Here is a 24,531-nt window from a genome sequence, read left to right as displayed (position 1 = left end):
ATTGGCCATCTCAGTGATCTCGACATTAGCGAGCGCTTTAGCCTGAACACCTGACAGACAGCAGCACCTTCTGGACAGGTTACACATCATCAGAACCACTCCAGGTCACATGGGTCCGCGGGAGCGACTAAAAATGCTGTATTATGACAGACCAGTAATAAACACACCGATGACACGTTAGTACAGACTCAGTGTGTGTGTCAGATCCACACACGGCTTCACTCGCAGTGTTCGGTGCCGTTCGACTGTGAGACACCGTGATCTGGCTCCAGACTGAGCATGGAAGAGCTTGAGGTGAAGAAATGAGAGAACACAGGCACAAGTTGAGCAACTTTGTTTTTTTATAATCATACATAAGACCGCTTGAATATAGTACAAAGGGTTTGTCCATTACTGCCCCTCAGTGACACGTTTAATTTACACAGAAAGTCCTGATCTTACAACCTGTGGATAGAGATCCGAAATATCCGTCTGTCGTTCATCATCATCATCATCATCATCATCATCATCATCACCACCACATGTCCTGGAACCAAACGAGGAGTGAGTGCGAACCGGACGGGAAGCCGAGGGGAGAGTCGGACCAGGGAGAGATTCAAATCATAAAGTGTGACCTGAAACGCTGTTGATGTTTGTGTCTCTCTCTCACACGCACACACACACACACACACACACACACACACCTCTGCTTTCAAATGGACCCATTTATTGAAGCGTGTGCCATTAGAACACAACTAAACGTAAAGTTAGTTCCTGTACTACGTATACTAGGTCACGCTGGAGTATACGAGCATGAGGCGCCGGCCGAGAACACACACCATACCCTGTCTACAATATTAAAGTATAAACATCTACTCTCCGTCCCGTGTCAACCCTAGAGTTTTGCATTTGTACTAGCGTCGTCATCGTCGTCAACTACTTTGGCCTGGAAGCACTGATACCCATCGACTACCATAGAGGACTTCCACTGCATGTTACCAAGTTGACTTAAATGTACTCAAAATACCATTAGGAAAAAAGTAGTGAGTTCTAAACTTCCTTTATTAAAAAAATATAAATATGTACATAAATTCTATTTCAGCTATTAAAATGGGGTCACAAAGTAAACACCTGAAGCCTGTTTCTTGGACTCCCTCCGTATGCCGTGACCACAGGAACCCTAGAGAACCGTCACACACACACACACACACACACACACACACACACACACACTCGCTGCCGAGAGAAGATCTCCGACTGTCCATCTGCTCTGGGACCAGCCGAGCAGCTCGAGTCCACCGAACCGACCGACCGACAGAACACACACACACACACACACACACACACGCCGACGGGACGCCTGAGCTCGTGTCACGCACACCGCCGATAAGAGCAAATGAAGAGAAAGAAACACAGAGCGAGAGAATCTAAGCGATGGCCTCCAGGATCGGGCTGTAATGTGCCAATCAAACATCATCACTTCAGTTCTGACAGTCCTTTACTGACATGACAAGACACACACCTTCGCTTCAAAGTGCAGAACTGCTACATTATTGGTTACAGACATCTATGTTCTATAAAAAAAACGCCTTTGGTACAATAAATTATCAAAAGGGAGAAACAAAAAAAGTGGTGTAAAATTCACAGCATAATCGTGAAGCCAAATTAAGAAGAAGCGGGGGGGGGGGGGGATGGGGGGGGGTGAAAGGAAAGTAAAACACACATGCTGCGCAAATCAGAGCGGATGAGCTAAAGCGTGAGAGGAGAAGAAGAAGAGAAGGGACACGGCAGTCCTGCGGCACAGAGGAACTCTGGGTAAGAAAGGCCTCAAATCACCGTTCTCGAGTGTGTGTGTGTGTCGCCAATGAAGGGTGTTCGCACGCCGCCCGAAAACACACGAAAGCTTTTGTCACTTGAAGAAGAAGACGAAGAGAAACGTCCGGCTCGTCGGTCTTCCTTCAGTCCGTAACGATAAGGCCATATTAAAGAACCACCTCTCATTGCACTCTGGGAAAGCTCTGCTCCAAGCACACGATCGCACGACATGAAGAAGAAAAGGGGGCGGTCGTGACACGCTAGCCGTCTCCCGCACGCGTGTGTGTGTGTGAACGAGCATCCGAAGCCATCTGAGACCCGGCTCGGCTCCGGCAGCGCTAGTCTCGCGTCCTCAGGCTAGTCAGGAGCTAGCGACGGAGCTCTGCTGCACACACACGCCCGCCATGGGCGACTCCTCGCGCTCCAGGCCCGGCCTCAGGCCCATGTGGGCCTCGGCTCTGTAGTGGCCCGGGCCGGAGCTGGAGTGGCCCGGCACGCCGGTCTCCTGCCGCGGGTTGGAGAAGGCGCCCAGCCCGGCGTGGCCGAAGCCCAGCGCGTGCGGCAGCGGGCGGCTCTGGTAGGAGTAGTGGTGGTGTCCGGTGGAGGAGGAGGAGGTGGAGGAGGACGAGGCGGAGGAAGACAGCGAGGTCATGGACAGGTGTGTGTGTGTGGCCTCCAGCGAGTCCTGCGTGGAGGCGCTGTGGGACGGGGAGTAGAGGCGGGGCCGGGGCCGGGCCGGACCCTGGCCGAGCTGCGGCGGGTGGTGGTGGTGGTGGTGGTGGTGGGGGTGCAGGGCCTTGGGCTGGTGGGGGGGCACGTGGAAGGTGGTCTCCTGGACGGGGTGTGTCTCTCCTGACGCCTGCTGAAGCCCGTCTCCCCCGACCCAGCCCAGCGCCGGCACGAACGCCTGTCTCGCCTGAGGAGCAACAACACACATCGGACAACAACATTAGCGCTGTCGAAATGGCGGAAAAGCTGCTTTCTGAAATATTAGCAGAATTCCAAGTCAAGTCACCTTTTTTTATAATACCTTTTTAGGTATTTTATTATACCTTTATTTATCAAATTATTTTGAATTCTAAAGGCAATACTTAATGTTATGTTAAGAGAAAAAAAGTGCTGTATTGTCTCCTATGCCCACAAGAGCAATGAGCAAATATAAACCAAATCAAACATCGCATCTTTTATCGAAATGACATTCACTTTTGAAAATAAATTTCTTTAAAAAAAGATGATTTCCTTAAAGGTGACATATTATGCCCCTTTTCACCAGATGTAATATAAATCTATGGAGTCTCCAGAATGTGTCTGTGAAATTTCAGCTCAAAATACCAGATCATTTATTACAGCTTGTCAAATTTGCCCCTTTTTGGGTGTGAGCAAAAACGCCCCGTTTGAACATGTCTCTTTAAATGCAAATGAGCTGCAGCTCCGCCTCCGTTCAGAAGAGGGCGGAGTCTTTACTCGAGCTTCAGAAACTCTGGCAATAACTTATAGAAAACTGCCTCTTTTTCTACTAAATTTGTGCCCTTATGTCTTAAAACATGTTAAATCCTGCATTAACTTTTCATACAAGGTTATATATTCATTTTGTAAAAAAACAACAAAAAACCCTGCGATATGCCCTTTAAATATCATTTTACTTTCAGAGAAACCCTATTATGGAATCTAACTGGAATCTATGATCAAGGATCTCTAGTTTACTTGTTCCTCAGTGTCTCAATCCAAATTCTGAATGTCTGTCGAAGATTTGAGGTTATGAATCTTCATCAAATTCAGTGGCTAGTTCTTCCTCAGAGCATCTGGACCTTAAAAACACCAACTTCCTGATATAAACCCGTGCGCACACTGACTACAGAAACCGTAGCTGGAGATTCTGGATCAGCTGTGTGTGTGTGCGTGTGTGTTTGTGAGTGAGTGAGTGAGTGCGTAATGCTCGTGTGTGTGTGTGAGTGCGTGTGTGTGTACCTGTGGGCAGAGGTTGTGGCAGTCCATGCCCACTGCAGCACTGAAGTGTCCTCCGCTGTGCCGGTGCTGATGGGTCGGGTCGGAGCGGGCGCGACCGCTGGTACTCGTTCCAGAAGAACCTCCTGCAAACACACACAATCAGTCAGTGCCACAGAACTCATGAGCTCAGATGTGTGTGTGATAGGGCTGTCAAAATGGCTGAAAAGCAAAATTCTAATTTCTTTCTTAAATATGAGCAAAATTCTAATTATATTCAAATTCTAAAAGCAATAATGTTAAAGGAAGAAAGTGCTGTATTGTCTCCTGTGTCCACAAGAGGGCGCAAGCGAGCGCAATAAGCAAATATAAACCAAATCAAGCATCGCATCTTTTATTGAATTGAAATGACATTCACTTTTTAAAGTGCATTAACTTTTGAAAAAAAAAACTTAAATAAAATATAATTTTCTTAATGTGCATGCAAGAAAAATTAGGTTACAAAAGTGCATCAGTAACCTGAGAAAACACACTTCAACACCAGCGTAATGAACTACATGAACACACAAACTGGCATTCAGAAACACTCACTTCTAGGGCTGGGTACCGAGTTCGATACCTTTTAGGTACCGACCGAATTGCCTCGATACTATCGAGTATCGAAAAATGACTTGTTGTTCGGTACCAGATTTCGATACCTAAGGGGTTAACTCGTCAACGTCAGTGCTCAAACAAATACATATGAAATGCACAACGACACACCTAAAGTCGCTCACGCGCATACACGCAAACTCTACACACACGAGATGCGCGGAACTCCCCGCACACATACTCATATGAGACGCGAGCACACACACACACACACACACACACACACACAAACTCGCGCACAAACTCTATGAGACGCGAGCACACACACACACACACACACACAATACCCTAAAGATGTGGAAAAGTCGATCAAAAGTGTGGCTACATTTCTCCAGGCTCGATGCCAACAGCGCGCGATGCAGTATTAGCTGTAAAATAACTGCTGCTGAGACCGGCACCGCGACAGATATGATGAAGCCTCGACACGGAGTAAACAGAAGAGCAGGAAGTTGCTCCGTCTTCGACTGGTTAATGAAGAGATGCCTTGATCACTCTGGCAGTGTTTATACTGCAGTAATGACCTACTGAGTGTGCACTGCCTTCAAACATGTGTTGGTTAGTCAGAATTGTTTTCCAGTAAGGATGCATTAAAGTGATCAAAAATGGCCTTAAAACATGTGTAATGTTACAAAAGATTTCTGTTTCAAATAAATGCTGTTCTTTTGAAAATTGTATTCATCAAAGAATCATGAAAAAATGTATCATAGTTTCCAAAATATTAAGCAGCAAACCGTTTTCATAATTCTGAAGGATCATGTGACACTGAAGTAATGATTTTGAAAATTCAGCTTTGACATCACAGGAATAAATTACATTTTGAAATATATTCAAATAAGATTTTAAATTGTAATACTATTTCACAATGTTGATCAAATAAATTCAGCTTTGGTGAGCATGAGCTCTTTATAAAAAAAGATGTGTTCCTTTGTGCAGAGGCTAAGGAGCACGAGTCAAACTGAAAAGATAAAACCAAAGTTTTTCTGAGGTAATGTGTAATATTGTTAAAATGGATTTCATAAAATTGGTATCGAAAAAAGTATCATTCAGGAACCGGTATCGAAATCAAGGTATTGGTGTCGAAATTTTCTGAACGATACCCAGCCCTACTCACGTCTAGTGTTGCACGATGTACCGATACTTCAAAAGTATCGCGATACTCGGAAATTAAAAACGTCACGATACCTAAATTTATCAGTATCGATACTTAAAAAAAAAAAACGCCTCCCTATGGACGTCTGTTTTTTTTCCTGACGCACGCAGCAAAGAACCTGCCGATGTCAGTGTCATGTGACAAACTACAGCGAGATGGCTGCATGTGCGAGCACAAGTGGTCCACGACTCATAGAAAAAGATGACGAGGGGAGTAACATATGGAAGTACGTTGCCTACCTTGCTCTGTTGCACGGTGCACTGATACTTCAAAAGTAAACCGGAAATTAAAAACGTCACGATTCCTTAATTTATTAGTATCGATACTTCTAAGAATGACCGCGTTCAAGATTTGTAAGGCCGGCGACACACTGGCTGCGTGTCGTGTCCGTTATTATTTCGGCTCCCATGTTAACTGCCTGCGTGACACGCGCGTCTGGGCGCAGCTCGAGAGACGCGCGGAAAACGAGTGCATGCTAGAAATAGAACCGACGCCTATTTTTCACGCGACACGCAAGCGTGTTGGAAGCGTTTCCAGGCAAAATAGAATAGGAAAAGATGTTTCTATGTCATTTTGACACGAATACATATTAATAAATGACATTTTGATGTTTGAAAGTTTTGACAAATACAATATAAAATGTAATTTGCACCTCTCAATACAGAACGAATTATTCTGTAGCATATTTTGCCGTCAACACTGCCGACGTTGTCTTTGCTGCTATATATTTATGTTTAACATGAAGTATAGGCCTTTCACAACTCTCTCCCCACGTCAAATATATCACCAATGAGGCTTATCGTATGTTACCAATATTAAACATTGTTTAATATAATCGCTGTTCATATTTTTATTCAAAGTTCAGAATCAAGATAAAGCTCTTATGTTTCTTATGATAAATGAGATAATGCTGCTAAATTTATATATTTTTTTACCTTGAATGTCATTGCTCTAATTTATTTTTTATATTTTGATATTTCATATTTTGTTCAAATGTTTAATATATCTGCTGTTCATATGTTCATTTATTAGTGTGTTATATAATTAGAATCTTGTCCCGGTTTTAAAATAAAGCACAGCAATGATATTTGAGAGGGTTTCTCCCGTTTCAGGAAAAGTATCGAAAAAGTATCGAAATCGCAATACTTGACTTGGTATCGGTATCGAAACAATAATTTTGGTATCGTGACAACACTACTCACGTCTACTCTCTACATCTACAGATCATCACACACACCAGACGCTCTTGATCTGAGCGAGTGCTGAGCGCTTTCTGTTGACAGTGGTTCAGCTGATGAACGAACACACTCACACACACACACACACTCACACACACACACACTCACACAGCTCTGACCGATGTGCAGGAATGATCAAGTGTGTTGTTGCACGATTTTCATTAAGAATAATAGGCTAATGAACTCACCATTCAAGCAATCCGCCCCTGAATTGGCGCTAATTTGAAACTGAAGCTAACATGCGCGCGGCCGCACGAGTGAGCGCGTTCTCGGCTCATTCCTCTGGGAAACTCTCGCTCTGCTCCACCAATATGAATGCACGTGCGGACGCGCACATTTTACTTTCGCCTTTAGATTAGCGGTTTAAAAGCCCCCGCTGGTGATACCGGTATTACAGGTGTTGTTACGCGTCGATTAACCGGTGGGAAAACCTCCTCACCGTCACACCCCTGGCAGGAAGCCTCTTTCAGATTAACAACACAGCCGTGCGCTGTACAGGCGCTGTATACTGGATAAGCTAACGAAACCAGACCGCGTCAGTCATCATCATGTCTCGCGCCTCTCGACACAACAAAAAATCGAATGCGCGGTTTTTCTATTCGAATGTCAAGTTACTACAGCGCTTTTTACAACACAGTGTTTCAGAGCAGCTTTACGGAGATAACAGGAGAATAATGCAACAAAGTTTATTTTTCCAGAAGAGAAAAGCCTCAGTCCAGCTGAAGTCAGATCAGTGATGGCTCATTTCTGCTGTATAAAGTTATTCATTTAGTTCATTTATATATATATAGCGCTCTGGAGAACACCGTGATGTCATCGTCAGCTCAGTTCTCATGTAATGCTGTCAGTGCAGGAGAGCAATAATAGTGTTGAATATTAAATTAAATGTCCCCAACTAAGCAAAGCCCAGCTAATGGAAACACAGGTGGAAAAAGGGAAAAAAGAATGTGCAGTTTTCTTTTATTTAAATTGGCTGAATATTGGAAATTGTACAGTTTCTTTGCCAGGTTGAGTGTGTGTGTCCTGAGCTGTGAGTGTGTGTGTGTGAGAGAGTGTGTGTGTGTGTGTGTGTGTGTGTGAGTGTGAGTGAGTCCTGAGCTGTGAGAGTGTGTGTGTGTGAGTCTGAGTGTGTGTGTAAGAGTGTGTGTGAAAGTCTGAGTGTGTGTGTGTGTGTGTGTGAGTGGTCCTGAGCTGTGAGTGTGTGTGTGTGTGTAAGAGTGTGTGTGTGACCTGAGCTGTGAGTGTGTGTGTGTGTGTGTGTGTGTGTGTGAGTGAGAGTGTGTGTATGTGTAAGAGTGTGTGTGTGTGTGTGTGTGTGTGAGTCAGTGTGTGTGTGAGAGACCTGAGCTGGAGGAGGTGCTGGACGTGGTGCCGGACGACTGCGACTGCTCCAGGGCGGGGCTGGTGGAGACGCTGCTGCTGGTGTTGGTGCCCTCGTCTGCAGTCTTCTTGAAGAAGCTGTGCTGGAGAGCGTAGTACGGCTGGATGCGGGTCTTCGGGTCGTAGTCCAGCATCCGCAGGATCAGGTCTTTGAACTTCAGGTAATCGGCGACGGCGTGTCCCGACTCCCCGGCTCTCCGCCCGCCCGGGCCGCCCGCCTCCACGCCCAGAACACTGTGCAGCTTCCGGGAGCCCGCGGGCTTATACTGCGCACGGGAGAGACCACAGCGTTAGAGGGACCGGCCACACAAACATGACAAAATAACTTCCAAACACAGACGCCCATTCACTGCCATTATAGAGCTGGGAAGAGCCAGCACAGGCTTTACTCTGATTGTGTTCGTCTGACAGAAGAGTGTCATACACACCTAGGATGAGTTCAGGGAGAGTAAATCATGGGTAATTCTCATTTTTGGGTGAACTATCCCTCTAATACCACACAGAGCTGCTGACAGGAACAGGAATGGAAGTGAAGTAGTGTTCATTTCGTTAAAGCGGTGGTTGATTATGATTTGACTTTTCTAACTTTAGTTAGTGCGTAATGTTGCTGTTTGAGCATAAACAACATCTGCAAAGTTACAACGCTCAAAGTTCAAAGCAAAGGGAGATATTTTCAACGGCTGGTAAGAACTACACGACATTGCTCCTGGGTTAGTGACATCACCAACCCTAAAATTTACATAAACCCCGCCTCCAGGAACGCGATTTATAGATTATCATGACTAGTGATGCACCGATGTGAAAATTGTGGCCGATACCGATAACCGATATTAATATTGCTGTTATGGCCGATACCGATATTTACCGATGTCGATATCTCTGTATAGAAAACAAATTTTAATGATTATCAAATAAAGAGCTATTTTCCAAAACACTTTTTTTAATTTTTTTTTTTATTACTGATATTGGGCACCTTTACCTGTGTGCAAAATGTGTCACACACACATGCATTATATTGCATTGCATATAATGTGTGCTGGTCAGCTTGTCTAAAATTAAGAAACCCTTAGAAAACAGCAAAAAAAAAAACAGGAACATTGTGTACAATTAAGATAGGCTACTTAATTTATTATTCCAATATCCAAATATGATATTAAATACCACAGGGAAAAGGGCTTCTTGTGACGTGCTGTCTTTGCGTTTGAACATTGCACATTTTGAACAGGACACGTATTAGCTGAATAAATGTTAGCCAATACAAACATATAGAAAACAGTTGACAATGAATAGACAGGAGTCCAATAATAGCATAACGAATCACTTATTCTAAAAAATAATAACATTTTACAATTTTACAATAACAATTATCATTTTACAATTATCTTCTCTCTCTCTGTGTTGCGCGCGTCCGTGTTTGTGAGAGAGAGCTCGCGCAGCACTGATACAACGGTAGCCTACTTTTTAATCCATAAGTAACTGACGCACTAGTTTTCATACAAAATAAATATGTAACATAATTAGTTAGGCTACTTTAGTTATTATTAACACAATAACATAACACATGCAGGCTACGTTTCTCAACACTGAGAATGAATAAATAAACGCCTGTTTCTCCACTCGCGCTTATCAGTAATCCACAGATCACACGTGCTGTCACTTTTTAGAAAAATCTAATTCGAACGGGTATCAAATATCAAGCAATATATTCAAATATCAACGAGTCAAAAAAACGATCAGTCAAAAATGTGTCATGAAGAGGAAAAAAAATATAAGTCGCACTGGACTGCGTTAATGTTACGGACGGGACAGTTCTCCGTTACGGACGTGAGCGCTCTGAAAGCGGCACTAAAAGACTGCTTTAAAACTTTCAGAGAGACCTCAAACAGACAGCACAAAGCCTGTCTTTACATTTAATTTCGTTTTGTATTAATTATATCTTAATTTTGGTCAATGTTTCATCAACCAATTGCCTGGATTTAATAAATAAGAAGTATATAGTAGAAAATATTTGAACGCGTGAACCTGGAGTGCGTCTCATAAATGAACCGAAACCTACCTGCCTCACAGACCTGAGACATATATAGAAAGCATTAAATGTCTATTTTTAAACAGAACAATTCAAAACGAAAGAAAACAGACTGTTCTCTGCTTATGTCATCTGTATGAAATGTGTATTTCTCTCAGGCGCGTTCACTACTGCGAAGATCGCGAGTCAGCATCGTCAACTTCATCTTCAACTTCACACGTCAAATATCGGCCTGTTCACATCGGCCATATTTTGACATCGGAACGATACCGATGTGTAAAAAAAATGATCATATGACGATCAATGACGATATTATATCGGCGGCCGATATATCGTGCACCACTAATCATGACAGAATATGCTAATCAATGACTAGAAGATAACTCCACATAAACTCATCAACTAACCATTCAGAAATGTGGTCTACATGTTGTCACTTCTTGAGTCTCTCCATCATTGTCTGACTCCATTTGAACACACAAGCTCTTGAAGCTCCGCCCCCTGTGCCGGGAGCAGCAGCTCATTTGCATTTAAAGGGACAGACACAAAAACGGTGTGTTTTTGCTCACCCTCAAAAAGTGACAATTTTAACATGCTATATAAAAATATCTGTGGTATTTAGAGCTAAAACTTCACACACACACTCTGGGGACAACAGAGGCTTATTTTACATCTTGTGGGGCATTATAGGACCCTTTAACGAAATCATGCCGAAAAATATTCGTTGACGACCTTTTCTTCCATGACTAAGACGAGATGATCATTAACGTCATTAAACGATAACTGTGACTATATCAACATGCAATATCGTTGACGAAAGAAGACGAGACTAAAATGTAGTTAAAAAAATAAAAGCATTACTAAAACCCCTCTTTGTTTTTGCATTACAGACTGTTTTTAACAAGCCACTACGAGCTTTCGTGTTCGCGGTTGCCAGATTTCAAGAATTTAAATCCCCAATCAGAGCTTTTCTGTTAAAAGGACACGTTTTCTACCCGATGTTTTACTTAATGTTTGCAATCTGGCAACCATGCGTTGCGCTCTCCCTACACTGATGAAGAGCAGCGGATGATCTGAACACATTAAACACAGACGAACATGTAAGCTGGAGTTCAGCGATCTCTATTTGAGTCATTCAGCCAGTCTGAGTTTCTGTGACTAAAACTGCGGTCAAACCTTCTGTAATAATTCCAAACATGAATCTCGACTATATTAATAAATGCACAAACGCAGTCTTTTTTTTTTTTTTTGCTGTTGTTTTAATAAAAAACCATTAATTTAATTTGGAATTATGAGAAATTTCACCGTTTAAATTTGAGAGAAATGTCTTGTAGAGAGTCAGATTAATTTCTGACAAATAGCCTATGAAAAAAATCAGGAAACTCGATTATGTGAAATAAACCATGCATACGAGTTTTATGAGACATCATGAGACTATACAAGACATTCTCTAGATTTGTACTTGTATATGAAAGTGCAATAATTCTGATGAAATGCAAATATAAACAATTGACCCTTCGCTAAGCCCCGCCCTCCTTAGTTACTGTTGCTACGCCTGTCAAGCTTTTGCGCCTGGCACGTCTATTACAGTATGTATGCACTGGTTTCAGACATTCCTAAGGAGATAATTAGTCATTTTTAGCGGACAGGTGAAAATTTGAGAGAACAAGACTGCAGTATGCATAAGAGGGCTATACCCACGACATAATATGCAAACGATTAGAGAATAATTTCATCAAAATTGAAGCTAAAGTGAAAGTCTACAACGTTAGGTCTCAGCGCAAGCAGCAGCCGCCTCATATGCTGACCATTCAAATGGGAAACACACAAATTGAGGAACAGCTGTTCATGCACAGCAGGGTAAGTGAAATGTGAAAATATTCTAATATTTATAAATCAAACAGCTTATCCATATGTATCGTGGAATAAACACAAGACATTAGCCTGACCACTTTGCAATGATAACATTCTCCTGCTTATATTTGTAGTGTGCCAGGCTAACGTTACTGCTCACACGTCGTGGGTCACATAGTGACTGATGTTATGAACTGATTAAGTTTGCATACCAAACTTTTCCTTGGAGATCTCCGGCAAGACCCCTGATGTTCCCTCCTTTAACTTTTACTAGAACTAACACCGGGAGAGTCGCGATCTGATTGGGGTAACGTTACTAGTTTGGCCGTCGATTAACAAAATGCTGAAATATATTTTTAAGTACCGTTAAATAATGTCAGTGAGCCTCCGTCTTGCCTTTAATCACACTGCTTGATCCACGAGCTGGACAATAACTTTATTCTAGAGCTGCTATAAAGCCAAAACACTTTACTTTTAATTTCCTATTATCAATGTAAAGCTGCTTTGGAACAATCTACATTGTTAAAAGCGCTATATAAATGAAGATGACGCCCGGCATTTCTCCCCTTGGCTTTTAGGTTTCGGGAAGGGAACAAAATCTACCACCCCGTCCAAACTTTTAGGATACCGGGTATCAGATTTGCACAATCCATACGCACAACGCGGCATGTTTCCCTCTCGCTCGAAAGCTTGCCAGACCTAGTTACGGTTGCTAAGACACGATTGGCCTGTGGCGGTTTTCGGCGTGGCTTAGCGAAGGGTCAATTGTTGTGATTATAATTTTAAGCAAAATAATCGTTAGCCTATTACCAATGTAACCATTATGCAGCATGACGAAAATATGACTAAGTTTTCATTGACTAAAACTAGACTAAAATGCGTTTAGTCGACTAAACCTTGACTGATGAAAACAGGGCAAGACTAAATATGATGAAAACTAAACAGTACATTTGACACAGGACTAAGACTATGAGTAAACATAGCTGAGAAAATGAGCAGTAAAGTGAAGAGAGAGACACACCCGTTTGCCATCTTTGGTCTTCTTCGCACACCACGAGCTGTCAGTCATCTTCTCGAAGAACTTCCTGGCTTTGGGAGCCTGCTCCAGGATGTGGCTGGGAGGGACCCCCAAAACCTCCACGATTTTATTCATCTGGTCGACCTGCCGTCAGAACGGGCATCAAAACCGTAAGACAATCGAGTCACGGCTCAGTGCGGAGGACTTTCACTGATCTCTACTGGCCCTGACACTAACAAATGTAAAAATTGCTTTCGTTGTTTTTTTATGTGGTGATTCTTTATTAAACATTTTATGTGTGTAACTATTTACAACAAAGCCCAAGATCCGCCCACAATAAATAAATCAAAAAAATAAATATTAAAAAAACTGTGAACAAAACAATATATAGAAGTATCTCAAAATTGCTTTGTTGTTCACACTAAGAACCCTAACTGTATTAGCGTCCACACCAACACACAATTTTGTTCTGTTTATTATAAGCATTTGCTCAGTTTTGTCGTCTGCACAAATAAATACAATAGAACAAAGATACAGATGAAGTAATCAGTGCTTTCAGTTATTCAGACAGGTCTAACAATAGTATTCAGGTATAGAAATCGAATAATCAGATGTAAAATAACACAGTACTATATAAGTTGAATAAAGACTAATCGATAACCAGTAGAGGTGGAACGGTTCACAGGCGTCACGGTTCGGTACGAGTTCGGTACAATGGAGGGAAAAGCGAAACAGAAATGCAGAAGGCTCGTGCACGTCTCAGGCTGGACCACCAAAGTAAAATAAATTACTTAAGCCTTGTATTCTTTAAATAAGTTTTATTAATAAAGTAAAGGCATAGAACCAGTTAATGTGTAGTGCACTGACACTGACTAACAGTATATAATTAGTTTATTAATTACATTAATAAAAAGACTAAAAGACCTTGAGATATGTTTGGTAATTGTACCTGAATGAATTGAAAATGAATTTGCTACATTTCAGATTAATATATTTGTTTTCCTTAAAATTGTAATTAACAGTAACTTAAACACTTTGCAGTTTGAATGATGTCCTGTATGAACAAAATGACGAGTATGTTTTTATGTTTCCACTGTTCGATCGTGCCCGCGCCTCACACACACGCACACACACTTTGCGACTTTTCGATCGCATTAGGGTTAGGGTCCGCATTACATTAATTAATTTGCATGCGAGTTTTATTTATTTTTATACCGTGTATTCTCCGTGTAAATCCATGCACCGAACCGTGACGCCCGTACCGTTTCGGTTCAATACGAATACATGTACCGTTCCACCCCTAATAACCAGTTTCCCTTGCTGAACACAAAAAGATGATATCACCCAAACAGCTGATGGACCCCACTGACTTCCACCATTAGTTCTTTCCCCTACTTATAGTCATTATGCTTATAAATCACCTCAATTGTGCTACATATGATATGCAAATATTGCTGTTAAAGGTATATTTTTATTTATATATATATATATATATATATATATATATTTGACTGATGAAAACAGGGGAAATATACAAAGTATATTATACATATATATATATATATATATATATACACATATATATATATATATATATATATATATATATATATACACACACACACACACTCCAGTTTACTGTTTACCATTCTCACGTATTTGTAAAATTCGTTATGAAGGAGAATGTTTGGGTTTTTTGCACACAGGATAATTGTTTGTAAAGTGTGAGATTGATTTTTTGACAAATAAAGACTCTGATTCTGGAAGTCAATGGGGTCCATCAACCCCTGCAGGGTTAACCCCTGACCTGCTTACCGACACTCTTCAAAATATCTTCCTTTGTGTTCAGCAGAAGAGACACTCATGAGGTTTGAAACAACTTGAGGTTGAGTAAATGACAGAATTTTCATTTTGAAGTGAACTATTCCTTCAAGACTGTTTATGAGGATCCTCGCCATCCTCTGACATCATCTTGTGAGTACGTGTCTTAAGGCCCTTGCACACCGAGTCTGAAATTTTTGCACATTAAAAAATAAATGCGACCTCATTGTCTGTCAATAACGCTTACACGGTCTCCGAGACATTTTCCGCATGCGTAGCTCAAGCACTCTGAATGGTGTTTTGACAAATGTGTGACTCCGTGTGCAAGACCCTTGAGAGACGTCAGTGGAGAGCTCACCTCGTTGGCGCCGCTGAACAGAGGCTCTCCGGTGTGCATCTCCACCAGTATGCAGCCCAGAGACCACATGTCGATGGCCAGATCGTACGGCATTCCCAGCAGGACCTCGGGCGAGCGGTAGAAGCGACTCTGGATGTACTGGTATATCTGAGGACACACGAGCCACGTTACTGAGCGAGCTTTGGAGGCAGTCAGACACACACGCTCCACAAATCAACACGCTTTCAGGCTGGACACGTCAAACCCCGAACACACTGAAGAACATGATGGACATGATAGAGTCATTGATAGAGTTGGGTATCGTCTGAATCTTAACGATTCCGATCTGATTTTGATTCTGCTTATCGATTCCTAATTCAGATTCCAATAAGGTAAAAAAAATACAGATATCATTCACATTTAGTCTTATTGCATAACATTTAATTGTATCTGAATATCATGAACACAATCAGGCTAAAGAACTCTTACTCAAGGAGCGTTTGCCTGTGGTTTAAAAACACCACAGAAGAACAACTAGCAGAACTAATATACACTTCAAGCATTATTAAAGACAATAAACACTCAGTGATTAAACAAGAACAAATAAAAAATTAGTAATCCTAACAAATAGACACAACTGAACAAAGAAACGATTGAACTAAACAGTGTTTTAAGATTTTTAGGTACAGAAATAACACTGCAGTTTATAAATACAATATACATTACAAATATAGTTATAAAAGTTATTCAGTGAAGAACACCAGCTGAACGTGTTTCACACAGAAAACAGCGAGTCGTCTCGCACTTGAATGGTTTTAAGTCATATTGAAACGCTAACAAAGGAATCGATAAGAGGAATCGGAATTTAAATTTGGTAACAAGTATGCGACCCCTGACCTCTAGTGTTTGCGGCCCCCAACCCCAGTGCACGAGCCTCACCCGCTGGCCCAGCTGGCAGGAGCTGCCGAAGTCCACGATCTTGATGGCGGATCTCTTGGGGTTGCAGAGCAGGATGTTCTCGGGCTTGAGGTCGCAGTGGATGATGCTCAGCTCCGGCGTGGCCAGGAACAGCAGAGCCGTGCACAGCTGCTGGGCGAACTTGCGCGTCAGGTTCAGCGACACGCCACGGAAGTTAGTGTTCCTCAGCAGGTCGTACAGGTTATAGGACAGCATCTCGAAGACCAGACACAAGTGGTTCCGGAACATGAAGTGGCGTTTCAGATGCACTGCAGGAGAGAGAGAGACAGGCCATGATGACGCACACGGCACAGTGTTTGACTGACGTCACAGCAGATGAAAGACACAGGACGACCCTTTCCAGAGCACTTTAGCCAGAACCAGACGTGTGTGTATGAGTGTGTGAGCTGGAACTGGATCTGATCTGCATACGTCACACATTCACTATCAATTCCTCTTCAGCCGTACACGAACATCAACTCTAACCCTTCCGTATGCCTTTCCACAGTTCACACCAAGCACTATAGCTATAGCCATTACCATGAAGTTTTAATAGTTGTTCTAATTCTAGAAGAATAGTCCACACTCCACACCTATAACAATAACCAGGTGTTGGAATCACTTTCAGGACGATTTTTCCCAGCTGATGATCAATACAAACACTGACAGCCAATCAGAATCCATCCTTCTTTGAAGACCTCGAGCGTTTAAAGCGACAGACGACGAAAAAACAGAATGATATCATGCGCTGGTGTGGACGCTAATACACTACAGTTATCACTATACTCACTCTCGGTGTAAACGGCCCTTTACACTTCGGGTTTTCTCCTGAAAGACTAGTAATATTGCATTTATGTGGTGAATTACTTTTTTTGTTTTTAATTTTTATAAAAGCGTCTTTTGAATGTCATTTGATGTACATGTAATGAACATAGCAGAAGTAAGCCACTAGTACTAATATAAAAAAAAAGTTTTTACACTTGCATGAGGTGCTTTTTCAGGCAATTCGAAAAATAAATATTTTTCTGAAAACCGCACTGGAAACAGTAAACCTACCAACATCCGTCGCTATGATGTTTGGAATGATTTATCATGAGAGGAAAAAATGAATTTCGCAATAGTTTTTTGTCAACATTTAGAAAAAAAAGAAAGAAAGAAAAAAAAATTCGCAAAAAAGTTTTGCGCAAATCTGTAATGGAAACACGCCTACTATTATGAGGTTTAATATAATGTTATTAATTACATCCATCATACTGAATAAACACTGAACAGCAGAAACAATCTATATCGCATAGACCTTATGTAGCCCCGCCCCTTCTCAGCTTATGTAGCCCCGCCCCTTCTCAGCTTATGTAGCCCCGCCCCTTCTCAGCTTATGTAGCCCCGCCCCTTCTCAGCGTATGTAGCCCCGCCCCTTCTCAGCTTATGTAGCTCCGCCCCTTCTCAGCGCTGCGCTCGTTGTCTTTTGACTTCCGGTCTGTATTTTCACAGCGATCTTGCGTGTTTATTAATGAACGGCTCGTTTTAAAATCTTCCCGGTCGACTGACATTTGTTAAGACATCTGCTTTAAACATCACAGTCCTCATGATAACTTTCGTTAACTTTACATTAAGTAAATCCACTTGAAAAGCCAATTACTCCTGGACAGCAATGCCATAGAGATATACAGAGCGACCGCAAAAACGGAAGTTAAAAGACAATAATCTAAAGATGGCGGCGCGCATAAGGTCTATACGGCGCTGTAGAAATAAAGCTGACGTGAATATTTTATCCGGTCGGATCGATCAGACGTAGAGGGAAGAAACGTTTTGTGCAATTATTACAATGAAAAAACACAAGCATATGCATTTCTGAAGCATGACCCGAAGCGGTGTGAGCGTGACCTGCGGGACTGAGTGTAGATCATCCGGTGTGTTCGAGGCAGACGTCACCTGACCTCTGTGCCTCGTTCAAGCTCAGAACTGACATTTACATGAATTTATCATACATATCTCACTGACAACTCTTGCGTGGTCTAGTGTTGATAAATCTGGAGTAAAACTGCGCTTGAACACAAGACAGCTGGGATGCCGACCCTGGCCTTTATTTTTAAACATTTATAGTTCAGCATGACGTCTGCCCCAAATAGAGCGATTCATTCCTCTCTAAACACCGTCTCACACACACACGCCAGGACATGACGAACAGATATATCACAGGATATGTCACACTGAACCAACGCTCACTCAGAAGAAGAAAAATCACTACGGGAAAAATTATGAGAAAATTTCAATTCATTTCTTGGACTTTCTCAGGCCTTCAAACGGCCGTGATGGGGGTGTGTGGGGGGGGTGCAGTGATGGGGGGTGCAGCACTGGGGGTGTAGTAATGGGGGGGGTGTAGTGATGGGGGTGCAGCACTGGGGGTGTAGTGATGGGGGGGTTGTAGTGATGGGGGTAGTGATGGGGGTGCAGCACTGGGGCTGTAGTGATGGGGGTAGTGATGGGGGTGCAGCACTGGGGGTGTAGTGATGGGGGGGTTGTAGTGATGGGGGTAGTGATGGGGGTGCAGCACTGGGGCTGTAGTGATGGGGGTAGTGATGGGGGTGCAGCACTGGGGGTGTAGTGATGGGGGGGTTGTAGTGATGGGGGTAGTGATGGGGGTGCAGCACTGGGGCTGTAGTGATGGGGGTAGTGATGGGGGTGCAGCACTGGGGCTGTAGTGATGGGGGTAGTGATGGGGGTGCAGCACTGGGGGTGTAGTGATGGGGGGTAGTGATGGGGGTGCAGCACTGGGGGTGTAGTGATGGGGGTAGTGATGGGGGTGCAGCACTGGGGCTGTAGTGATGGGGGTAGTGATGGGGGTGCAGCACTGGGGCTGTAGTGATGGGGGTAGTGATGGGGGTGCAGCACTGGGGCTGTAGTGATGGGGGTAGTGATGGGGGTGCAGCACTGGGGGTGTAGTGATGGGGGTAGTGATGGGGGTGCAGCACTGGGGCTGTAGTGATGGGGGTAGTGATGGGGGTGCAGCACTGGGGCTGTAGTGATGGGGGTAGTGATGGGGGTGCAGCACTGGGGCTGTAGTGATGGGGGTAGTGATGGGGGTGCAGCACTGGGGGTGTAGTGATGGGGGTAGTGATGGGGGTGCAGCACTGGGGCTGTAGTGATGGGGGTAGTGATGGGGGTGCAGCACTGGGGCTGTAGTGATGGGGGTAGTGATGGGGGTGCAGCACTGGGGCTGTAGTGATGGGGGTAGTGACGGGGGTGCAGCACTGGGGGTGTAGTGATGGGGGTAGTGATGGGGGTGCAGCACTGGGGCTGTAGTGATGGGGGTAGTGATGGGGGTGCAGCACTGGGGCTGTAGTGATGGGGGTAGTGATGGGGGTGCAGCACTGGGGCTGTAGTGATGGGGGTAGTGATGGGGTGCAGCACTGGGGGTGTAGTGATGGGGTAGTGATGGGGTGCAGCACTGGGGGTGTAGTGATGGGGGGGTGTAGTGATGGGGGGGTCGGGTGCAGTGATGGGGGGGTGTAGTGATGGGGGGGTTGGGTGTAGTGATGGGGGGTAGTGATGGGGGTGCAGCACTGGGGGTGTAGTGATGGGGGGGTGTAGTGATGGGGGTGCAGTGATGGGGGGGTGTAGTGATGGGGTGCAGTGATGGGGGGGGGGGGGGGTGCAGTGATGGGGGGTGTAACTATATATCACAATACAAAAATGCAACAATCTGTATGGTGGATTGTTCACCCAAAATAACATTTCTGTGAGGAAAAAATTGAGGTTCTCAGAGTTTTAGTGTCAGTACTGCATTAAACTACTATATATAATATTGAATATAATGTACAATGAGATGTGGAATATTAGTGTGTCCTGATAATGCCAGATGTCTGATGTTACAGTGAAAGTGTCCGACATTACTGTAGATATATCTAGTCAGTGACAGAGATCCAGCATATTCATCTACAATAATCCTGTGTTTTCAGCTTCAGGATCATGAATATTGTTATTCTGGCGTCTCTATTGTGCTGTGCTTTGGGTTTCAGCACCGAGTCCATCCTATACATTTACACACACAATGTTATATCAGATTTAGCATTTAATCAACAGTACATTTTTTGTTTATCTTTTATCATGTGTCTTGGAGTATGGCATTAATATGGTATGGTGATGTGTATGGACTTGTGACTCGAGGGATGGTCGAGACAGGCGGAGCTCACCGATGTAGTACTTCATCTCGGTGTCGTGTTTGTTCATGAGCTCCAGCAGTCGGACTTCAATCTGAGCCTGATTGAGAAAAGCCTTTTTATTCTTGATGATCTTGATGGCGACCCACTCCTGCTCCACACGATCGTACGCCTTCACCACCTGCAGCACAGAGACACGAGCGTCACACACACACACACACACACCGGGCCGGCGCGCGGACACACACTGACCTGACCGAACGAGCCTTTGCCTATTAAAGAGTCGATCTCGTATCGGTCCATCCACTTCTCGCCGTTCTTAACGATGTAGTCGAAGTTGTCGTCATCGTAGCCGTCGTTGTAGATCTTCCTCTCCTTCTTGTTGCTGGAGTCCTCGCCCTGGCCCTGTTGGTGACGACGCTTCTTCTTTGCATAGTAAACCTGCGGACGAGCGGAGACAGCCGTGCTCAGTGGACTCACGACTCACAGACTCAACAAGCTCATTTCTTTCAATTTGGATCAGCGCGAGTCGGGCTGGGCATCGTCTGGATTTTAACGATTCCGATACCGATTCGATTCCAATATGGTAAGAAAAAAACGTACATATTCACATTTAGTCTTATTGCAAAACATGTAATTGTATCTGAATATCATGAACACAATCAGGCTAAAGAACTCTTACTCAAGGAGCGTTTGCCTGTGGGTTAAAAACACCACAGAAGAACAACTAGCAGAACTAATATACACTTCAAGCATCATTAAAGACAATAAACACTCAGTGATTAAAAAATTAGCAATCGCAACAAACAGACACAACTGAACAAAGATACGATTGAAATAAACAGTTTTAAGATTTTCAGGTTCAGAAACTGTAATCAAATCTAAAATAACACTGCAGTTTATAAATACAATATACATTACAAATATATTTACAGAAGTTATTCAGTGAAGAACAAGTGGATTTTCTCTTTCTCTTTTGTTGTTTGTTAGTGTTATTATAGAGACGGCAGGAATATTAGTGTTATTATGTAAGGGTTAATGCCCGACGAGGTGTCCATTAATACCTGATAATGGACACCTCGAAGGGCATTAACCCGCTTATACCATGGTTACTTACGAAAGAAAGAAATATTTAATCAATTAATAATACTTAAATGTGTTTTAGAGTAAAAATCGTGAGGGTTTTTATTTATTAAGTCGAGCGCACTATTTAATATCTCCCGTATACAGGCGTTGCCAAGCAACGTGGCCACAGCGACCCGACCGCAGCAGCTGATCAGTGAGTTTGAGCCAGCGCAATCATTTACAACTGTCATCAGGCAAATTGACGGGACGCCTTTCCTAGGTGTCCATTATCACTTTTTAACGGACACCCTGCAGCCAATCAGAATCGAGTATTCACCCAGACCATGGTATAAAGCAGGAATATTAGTGCTGTCCCTTTAAGAGCTGCACGGATCCAACATCCTGCTAATGTGAGTGATGTCAGTGATGTGAGTGATGTCAGAGATGTGAGTGATGTCAGAGATGTCAGTGATGTGAGAGTCGCACCTCATTGATGTGTTTGTATGTTTTGATCAGTTCGATGGAGAGTTTTCTTAAGGGCGCAGACGCTGGATCCCGGAAACACTGCGGCATCCGCCTCTGGAGCATCACCATGTCCGCAGTTACCTGCAACACAAGCGGCGTGTGTGAGAGCGGCTCGCGGACACACACACACACACACACACGCTCGCTGTACACGCGTACCTGTGAGGTGTTGGGCTGCGAGGCGCCTGATTGGTCCGCGGCGCTCGGCGGGTGAGCATCACTGAACGGCGGGTGAGAATGGGGCGTCTGCGCATCCATCTGCACACCAGCCGAGTGGAAAGAAAACGAGGGGGCCAGCCGAACAGAGGAGGGTTTGCATGCTGAGGTCTCTCCTCCTGAAACACACACACACACACACACACACACAACTTCAGCACACAGACAGACAAGCTATCTTGCTTTTAGTTTGATATAACTGAAGATCAGGCTATTTTTTCCTTCATTGTGTCTGTGTACGCGGCAGAAACGCTCCGAGCCGAAAGCCGGATCCGGTTACAGAACACCTGAAAAAGCTCGGACCAAAATGGGAGATCAGGGTGGTCGTGCTTCTGTCACATGACGACACTCAGTCCTTCAAACACACACTCTCACACACACACAGGTCTAATCAGAGCTGATCGAGTGTGTTTATGACTCAGCATCAGGATCACACACACACACACACACACACACACAGAACTCCATCAAACTGTAAACAGCGAGCGCTCATACAAGGTCCTCAAACCTGAGATGATTACAGCGACAGACATGAAGCGTGACTGAACAAAACCAGCCCATGATTCCACAACCACAGACGTCTAGACAACAGCTGAGCGTTTTAATGCAACAAATCTCAGCACAATAAAGCCTACATGTGAGCGTTAGTGATGTTTGTAGATGTGATGGTCTGCAGCGAGCGGGAATTCTGCAGATCATTAAGTCGTCATTTATCAGCGTCTCTCACCAGCAAACACAATGCAGCACATTCACACTGGTAACCAGCGCTCGCAAGCCCAGCAACAGTGCTTCATTACCATAGCCTACCACCAGGAAGATGCCGCGCCATTGGCCAGCCGGCTAAAGCGGCAGCCAATCAGGAAAGGGTATGCAAATAACCCACTTTTGTTGCTAGGGCAAAGCTGCGAGGCTCCGTCCAATAGGAAAACGGGTAAGAGGCATGAAATTGAATTGCACTTTGACACATTTCCCAGCACAGTTTAACACAGTATTTGCTGACAGAAAAGCTCTCGGGTGAGGAACCCGGAATCAGTTTGTCTGAGAGACCCCGGAGACAGGCCTTTATTCCCAAACATCCATAACGGAGCGCTTTCTTCCTCTAAAAACACAGTAGTGTGATGGGAAGCTACATGAAAAAGGGACAGATGTTGCACAGAGTCTGAGCGTTTACATGATTGTGTGTGTGTGTGTGTGTGCACCTGTGGGTTAGTGTGAGGCTCACCTGTATGCATCGTCTTCTGACAAATCTCATATCATTGTGACAGGGGAGTCCATCTGCAAACCACAGCCCACTGCGAGAACAGCAGACAGTGAGGAACACATACTGTACCTGTGTGTGTGTGTGTGTGTGTGTGTGACATCAGCGTACCTGAAGCGACTCGCGAGTGGTTTCCAGGTGAGAACAGCCCTGGTGTTTCTGCAGGGTCTTGCCGTGTTTTGAGATGGTTGAGTTGATCTTCAACTTGCACAACCATTGGTGAAGATCTGCCGTGAAATTAATCCACACACACACACACACTACATCAGTTTAGGAGTGCATACTAACTAGCAAGTGCATACTAGAACAACATATAATCATACATTCTGTGTATGTGTGCCCAGAGACAGCAAACGCACATCAGATCCCGCAGCCCGTGTAAACACAACCACAAGACTTTCAGAAACACAATCACTCCAACATCAGTCTAATCTACACGATGAAGAGCTCGACATCATCATCATCGGGATCTCCAGGTTAACGTTAAATACCTAGATACGGTTGATAAGCTTCTACTGCAAATTCTCCAGCATGACTTTCACACGATTGCGATTGTTTGATGCTGTAAATCAGTTTCGCGCACATGACGACAATCAAAGCTGTCAAAACACTGGCTCGCGTTTAACGTTAGTTAGCCTAGCATGCTAACGACACAACACCCGCACTGACCCGCGCGGACAGCGGCAGACACTCGCTCCGTCGCCCGGGAGAGATGAGCTTGAGCACTGAATAAACTCCTCATCTGTGAACCCTTCACACGGAGCTGTCGATACCGAGGCTAGCTGGACATTAGCTGCCCGGGCCTGCGAACGGACCGAAGCCAGAACGAAGCGAGCGAGAAAACAGAGCCGTTATTTCGACGAGCCTCCGAAAACGCACAGAACGCGTCGGATCTCGCCCGGATTGAGACGCGGCGAGCGGGGAACGAGGCGTCGGGATCGCTGAGGGAAGCTAACCGTTAGCCGACGCGCTAGCCGTCATCACTCACCGTGTCGCGCGCGTTTCTTTCTGACGAGAGGAGTGAAAATCCTCCGGGAGAATCCGCAATAATTCCCAGCCGTGTTCCTCAGGAATCCCTTTCCCAAAGCGTGTCGGATGCAAAGCCTCGCAGAACACACAGAACAGCGAGAACTCTCT

General features: G+C 44.2%; 1 protein-coding gene across 1 annotated transcript; it reads right to left on the bottom strand.

The window, feature by feature from the left end:
* Positions 1–319: 319 nt before the first annotated feature.
* On the bottom strand, positions 320–24,523 carry dyrk1aa (dual-specificity tyrosine-(Y)-phosphorylation regulated kinase 1A, a). Its single transcript, XM_084104228.1, has 13 exons — positions 24,383–24,523; positions 23,506–23,621; positions 23,359–23,428; positions 22,080–22,255; positions 21,882–22,001; positions 20,583–20,771; positions 20,364–20,511; positions 16,153–16,439; positions 15,235–15,381; positions 13,059–13,199; positions 8,120–8,423; positions 3,763–3,884; positions 320–2,710 (listed from the first exon to the last, which is right to left on the bottom strand). The coding sequence occupies exons 3-13, from the start codon at positions 23,366–23,368 to the stop codon at positions 2,156–2,158; spliced, it is 2,199 nt and encodes a 732-aa protein (XP_083960354.1). The 5' UTR covers positions 23,369–23,428; positions 23,506–23,621; positions 24,383–24,523; the 3' UTR covers positions 320–2,155.
* Between the last annotated feature and the right edge of the window lie 8 nt (positions 24,524–24,531).

Source organism: Abramis brama (genome assembly GCF_963993115.1).
Source record: "Abramis brama genome assembly, chromosome: 25".
In the NCBI taxonomy this organism is placed as follows: Eukaryota; Metazoa; Chordata; class Actinopteri; order Cypriniformes; family Leuciscidae; genus Abramis; species Abramis brama.
This window is presented reverse-complemented; position numbering and strand designations above follow the sequence as displayed.